This window comes from Calidris pugnax, unplaced genomic scaffold (genome assembly GCF_001431845.1).
Source record: "Calidris pugnax isolate Ruff unplaced genomic scaffold, ASM143184v1 scaffold15, whole genome shotgun sequence".
Classification (NCBI taxonomy): Eukaryota; Metazoa; Chordata; class Aves; order Charadriiformes; family Scolopacidae; genus Calidris; species Calidris pugnax.
The window spans coordinates 2407030-2412862 of record NW_015090774.1 but is presented as its reverse complement, the minus strand read 5'-3'; the positions used below and the strand labels follow the sequence as shown (position 1 = coordinate 2412862).

The 5833-nt window shown below is 44.3% G+C and overlaps 1 protein-coding gene across 1 annotated transcript; it reads left to right on the top strand.

The window, feature by feature from the left end:
* The first annotated feature begins 460 nt into the window (after positions 1-460).
* APELA (apelin receptor early endogenous ligand) lies at positions 461-5142 on the top strand. Its single transcript, XM_014942759.1, has 3 exons — positions 461-777; positions 1228-1321; positions 3668-5142. The coding sequence occupies exons 1-2, from the start codon at positions 702-704 to the stop codon at positions 1314-1316; spliced, it is 165 nt and encodes a 54-aa protein (XP_014798245.1). The 5' UTR covers positions 461-701; the 3' UTR covers positions 1317-1321; positions 3668-5142.
* Positions 5143-5833: the final 691 nt, after the last annotated feature.

The following is a 5833-nucleotide window of genomic DNA, read 5'->3' as shown; positions in this document are numbered from 1 at the left end:
GGGAGGGAACATCGGGGCTTGTTTTACATATTTTTTTTTTTTTTTCCCCCTGCCTGGCTTGAATTTAAAGAGAAGTCGTTGCATTGTTCGAGAGGCTCCTCGGCCCTGATGCATTGACAGAAGCTGCTGTTTACACGGACTTTTCATTCCCGCGTTGTTTGCTTATGGAAAATAAGGGGGAGTGACAAAAAAAAAAAAAAAAAAAAAGGGAAAAGAAGGAAAATAGCATTTATTATGGCCTATTTTTCTTAGCAAGGCAGGGTAGAATCACAGTATGCTAGTTCTTTAAATCTTCATTGACCTCTGCATGTCATACAAACAGCTGAGGCATTTAACCATACTCCTTTGAATGAAATCTACATCAGATGTTTAAAGCAATTGGTCTGTGTTCCTCCCTATGGTCTTTTTTTTTTTTCCCCCAGAAACCCCAGAACACACACATTGGGAAAAAAAAAAAAAAAAAAAAGAGAGGAAAGAGAGAAGGGAAGAGAGGGAGGCACCGACCGCACTGCAACCCAGGAACCTTGCCCCTGCCTGACCAGTAACCTGGCAGGAGAAGGCGGCTGGCTCCCCAGCTTGTCACTGGGATGTGAGCCGGGCGGGGGCTGCCGGCCGCTTAACAGCCGCGGTATTCTATACGTTTCTTCGCCCGTATACATCTCCCCGCACCCTCAGAGCGCGGCTCCACGCTGCCCGCAGCCATGAGACTCCAGCTGCTCCTTTGCATCGTGTTTTTCCTGCTGGCGAGCCTCCTCCGCGCCGGCGGGCAGAGGCCGGGTAAGCGATGCCTCCCCGTGACTGCGTGTGCCCGGGGGGCGGGGGGGGGACACACGGAACTCGTGCCTGCCGTGGGCACCTCCGGCGTGTTTCTCTAACCCCAGCCAACACGCCGTTCCTGCCCTTCGCGACAAGTCTGTAGCTGCCCGATTTCTGCCGCTACGCGTGTTAACGCGGCGTTTTGCGCGCTCCATCCCTACCGGTAGCGGCGGCGCCACGCTGGGGCATCGGGCATCTTATCCCGGGACTTTGGGGTGGGCGGGAATAAACTGGGGCTCGGGGCAGGCAGTTGGTGCCAACCTGCTGCCCAGCAGCACCGCCGGCACAGCAGGAGCACCGGGGAGGGTAGGACCGCTGGCCCCCGCGCCGTGGCTACCGGAGCACGTTGCCGGCCACCAGCCCCCCCCCACCCCGCTCCCTGACTGTCCCCCCGTCTCCCTCCCTCCACAGCCAACCTGGCCCTGCGCAGGAAGCTCCACCGGCACGGCTGCTCCCACCGGCGCTGCATGCCGCTCCACTCCCGGGTGCCCTTCCCCTGAGACAGGTAAGAACCCACGCGTGTCTGGTAATAACGCCGGGAGAGGGGCAATTCCCGGTCGCCTTCCCCGGGGGCGCCGTGCGGGCTGGGACCGGGCGCGCTCTGCGCAATCAGCGCGTTTCTTAATTGCCACCCGCCTTTCGGGACAGTTTTTAAGAGGCGCTTGAAGAAAGCCAAGCCACAGCTGTGATTTCACCTGGTCTCCGGTGGGAAAACGGGGCCGTGGCCGCGCAGGCGGATGGCGGGGCGGGCACCCAGCGTCCCCCGGGGTGCGGGTTCCCATTGCCTCCACCTCCGCGTTGTACGCCCCCCACCCGGGCATCGCCCCCCGGCACAAACACCTCGGCTAAGGCAGAGTGGAAAACAACCCAGTCTGCTAAACAGGACAAATTGCCGCCCTGCAAAGGTTTAAGGCTACTGGTAAAGCTGCGGGGCAAACGCCGCAACGAGCCTAAAGGCTGCGCGGAGCGGTGGCTGGAGAGGATGCTCCAGGAGGAGAAGTTCTGAGACTTCTCTCCTGGTGGACGCAGGGCAAAGCCACCCCGCTCTGCCCGTCAGTAACACGAAGGTAGGAGCATTTACCCACTTCAAAGGGGACTGCAATTCTTAATCATTGTCAGCAAAAGACTTTGAGCTCCTTGGATGAAAGGCTATACAAGTGCAAAGCATTAATGCTTTATAGCTGATGAGGGCATATACATTCGAATACTAAGTGGCTGCAGAAGCACACAGGTAGCATATGCAAATAGGGCAGGCATCAAAAGGAAACCAAGGAGCTCCTGCAATTTAGGGATGAATAAAACATGCGGCCAGTAGTTTTGCATCTTCTAAAACTCATTATATATTAAAATAATGTTGCAGCCCCAGGCGTGACAGCGCGATAAATAAATGAGGGTAGGACCTGCACTCTGTACACCCAAGATGTTTCGATTTGCTAAGCGGTTAACAGTGAAAAGGAGACCAAAGTCAACCTTTTAGCAACCCCATACCAAGAATTTTGTCAGTGCATAAACTGCCTGGGTGAAAAGGGCCTACACCACTCCCAAAACAGCCATGCAAAAGGTACCATTCCACTCTATAGCCCTGGCCTATAAACACATGGAATGTGCATATGGGATGGTGGTAAATTGGCAACTTTGTGAGGCTGAAAAAAGATTACCATATCTCAAATTTAATCTCAGATGGGCTGCATACTGCTGGCAGAACTGAGCTTCAAGTAGAAAGAGAGAAATGCCAGGAGGATGCTTTACTATTGAATGCCATGTCTCTTTACTGCATTCATTCCAACAAGAGACAGATTAAATGAGATTCCCTCATCAGTTTAAGCCTACACCTAAAAAGATAAGCAATCAGATCAATTCACTCCGCATGCAGACTCAATGACTGGGACAGTGGAATTTAGGTCCAGCAACTTCTTGAATCCTTCTGAATGGCTTGCTTCAGCTCCTAAAAAAGGTAGATTTAACCCCCCTTCCTCTATCATCCATAATCTGGAGATTGTGTGTGCAGAAAACAATTACATTTTGTTTTATGTGCTCTGAAGCAGTATATAATGCATTTTGTTTGAGACTGCAGAAGCTGCACAATACACGTCCACTTACAGTACAGATAAAAGCTATTTTCACTGTTTTCTCCTGTGTGGGGAGCTCATTTCTTGCAACAAAAGTCAGTAACGAAGCAAAACATCGTACTTATTCATTCATAATAAATCCTGTAGATATTTAGCTAAAGATAATTCTGCGTTTTAAAGATGTTTAGAAATACATAAAGTTTCACTGGGGAATAACAGGCACCTGAGCCAACTCTGTTAACTCCAGTCATTGTGGATGCTCAGCTCCTTTATCTTAAGTAGGATTTACCATCTACGTTTACATTCCCTTCCAATTTTAGTCCTAATTCAGTAAATATTTACATGCCTGGGTAACTTGACTCACTAGAGTAATCTTATTGATCTCAATGGAGCTGTACGTATGGATAAAGCTATTTGCAGATGCAAACAGGATGGACCCTTAAGCCTGAATCTCAACAGGTGGTTGGAAACTGGGATGAATGTAGCAGCCTCTCTTTTTCCTAACAACATTTGAAATGAACTTGGTTTTTCATCAGTTACGTAGGCAAAGCATGGGATAAAAAGTGGAAAACCCCCTTATATTTCCCTAATATACTTGCTTTTGGCAGTTTGACTTTTTTTTTTTTTTTTAACATTTTTAGCTGCAATGTCCAAAGCAAGAAACATAACCCCAGATTTCAACCATCTATTTCATAATTAATACATTCTCTCTTGTATGAGACAGTTTCCTAAATCTCTCATTAATGGCTAATTGTCTCCTTTTTTTTTTTTTTTTTCCCCAGCAATTTCATAATGGGCTTTTCAGTGTTTTAAAGGAGAAACAATTAAACTGATGGAGAAGTTAGTCAGAAGTCCAGACCGACAGCAGCTGACTGATAGAGCCACCACAGCCCCATCTTGGCAGTCCTGACTGCCACCTTCTGCAAGACCTGGAACAAAGGCTGTTGGCTCACACCCCAGGGAGGGAGGGAGGGAGAAGAAACGGAGGGTGGTGATGGGGGGATGAACATGAAACTCATCTGGCTGAAAAATTCCCTATCAGTTCTTTGGCTCTCATAATGACCAGTGAAAGTTAAAAGACCAAATCAAACACCAGGTGCCTGAGATGGATTTGCAGTGACATTAAGAAGGATCTGTCAGAGGGGACTCTTAATGGTCTGTTCTGTTCAGACTGAGAGAAGTTGGACGTGCTGTTGACTATTCAATGTAGGCTGTGTGCAAAGCAGTATTTACAGTAAAATACATCAGAATCCAGCACAGAACTGTGAAGTCCATTTTCAGTTTATACTTTTTAATATTCATAATAAATATATATATGTTTTAACAGCTAACATTACATCTTTATGGAATTACCTTAATAATAACGTAGAATGTATAACTGTAATAGTACCAAAGTTAGCACCACATTAGTGGTCCTACTGGCTTCATGTATAGTAAGCACAGTAGGGGTTTTACAATATAAGCAAGCAAAGACAGTATTATCCCTCATTCTGTAGATAGAGAATTGAAGCACACAGAGATAAGAGATTAGCCAAGGGTCATGCAAAACTGATAACTCGGACCCCTCAAGTCAGGCCTTAAGGTCAAGCCCATCCTCCTGCCTAATGAGCTGTTACTGCCAAGACTATCATTTGTTTTCTTAAACTGGGCTGCCAAACCAGACAGTTAAACATACTTGAAAATTCAGTACTATAGACCTATTTGCTTAATAGTAGTTTTCCTAAAATACCCGCTACAGTATTATGAATAGAGCATAAAAATAGACCATTGAAAAGGAACCTTTGTTTGGTCAACCCCAGTGTTAGGTAGTACTCTATTCCTGTAATTAGAATGAATGGGATATTTGGAACACAGCTCTACAATGAATGAGAACTTCAAACAGAAAATGGGCTGTTCTTTTCAGCACTGGAGGTCAAGAACACATTGAGCTTGTATTTTATGTTTTGTTTTTAAAAATATACGTTTCACATCTTTTTATATCAGCAGAAATTGCAAACCTCCATATAAAGGAAAACACATTGGCCCTTTCATTAGCAGAACTAAACCAAATCTGAAAATGTCATACACAGACTTTTAAGTCATTGCACTAGTCTGGAAAGCTCGAACATTTTTTGTAAATTGTATAAAGATAAGTGAAGATCAGCAGTGTCATGGTTTAAATCCAGTATTAGAATTTTGTCTTCCAACACATAGTTTCTAGTAAGTGAAAAAGCAGCAATCAAGAACACTAGAAGACAAAACTTTCTAAGAACTTGAAACATCAAGAACACTAGAAGACAAAACTTTCTAATCAGTGTCTGTATATAACCCCTCTAAGAACTTGAAATCTCAATCAGATTTATACTGGTAGAGCTTAACAAGATTTTCAAATTTCCCTGTATAGAAAAAAAATTAACATCACATCCTATTCTGGGGTTTTGGAAAATTGTCGTGAAAAGATGGTAAAACTAGTCTATGCCAACAAACAGCCTTCCAGATAAACCTTTGAAGTTTTTTTTTAAAAATAAAGTTTTCCAAAATTAGAGGCATACTACCACTAATTTTATTTTTTAATTATTTATTTAACTTAGCTTTCATATGTATCCACGGCTATCTCTGTTTAGCAGTACAGGTAAAGAGGATGAGAAAGTAAGAAAAGTGAAGAGTAACTATTTAACAGTTATGTCTTATAAATGAGTATATAAATTTAGTGTGCACTGGATATTTTATATGACCATAATTATTCAATTAACTTTGATAAAATTGTAAGAAAAGCATAATGTATCTACCAGAGAGCTATATGTGCATGTTTCTTTACAGATGTAAAAATAAAAAAACCACAAGTACCAAAGCGTCCTAGGAAGCCCATTGTCAGTCTGCGAAATTATTGTAAATGTCTCTTCTTTTTAGACATGCTGATACCAAGAAGTCTTCTTTGAAAAAGGCACTGATTGTGATCTTTGACAGAT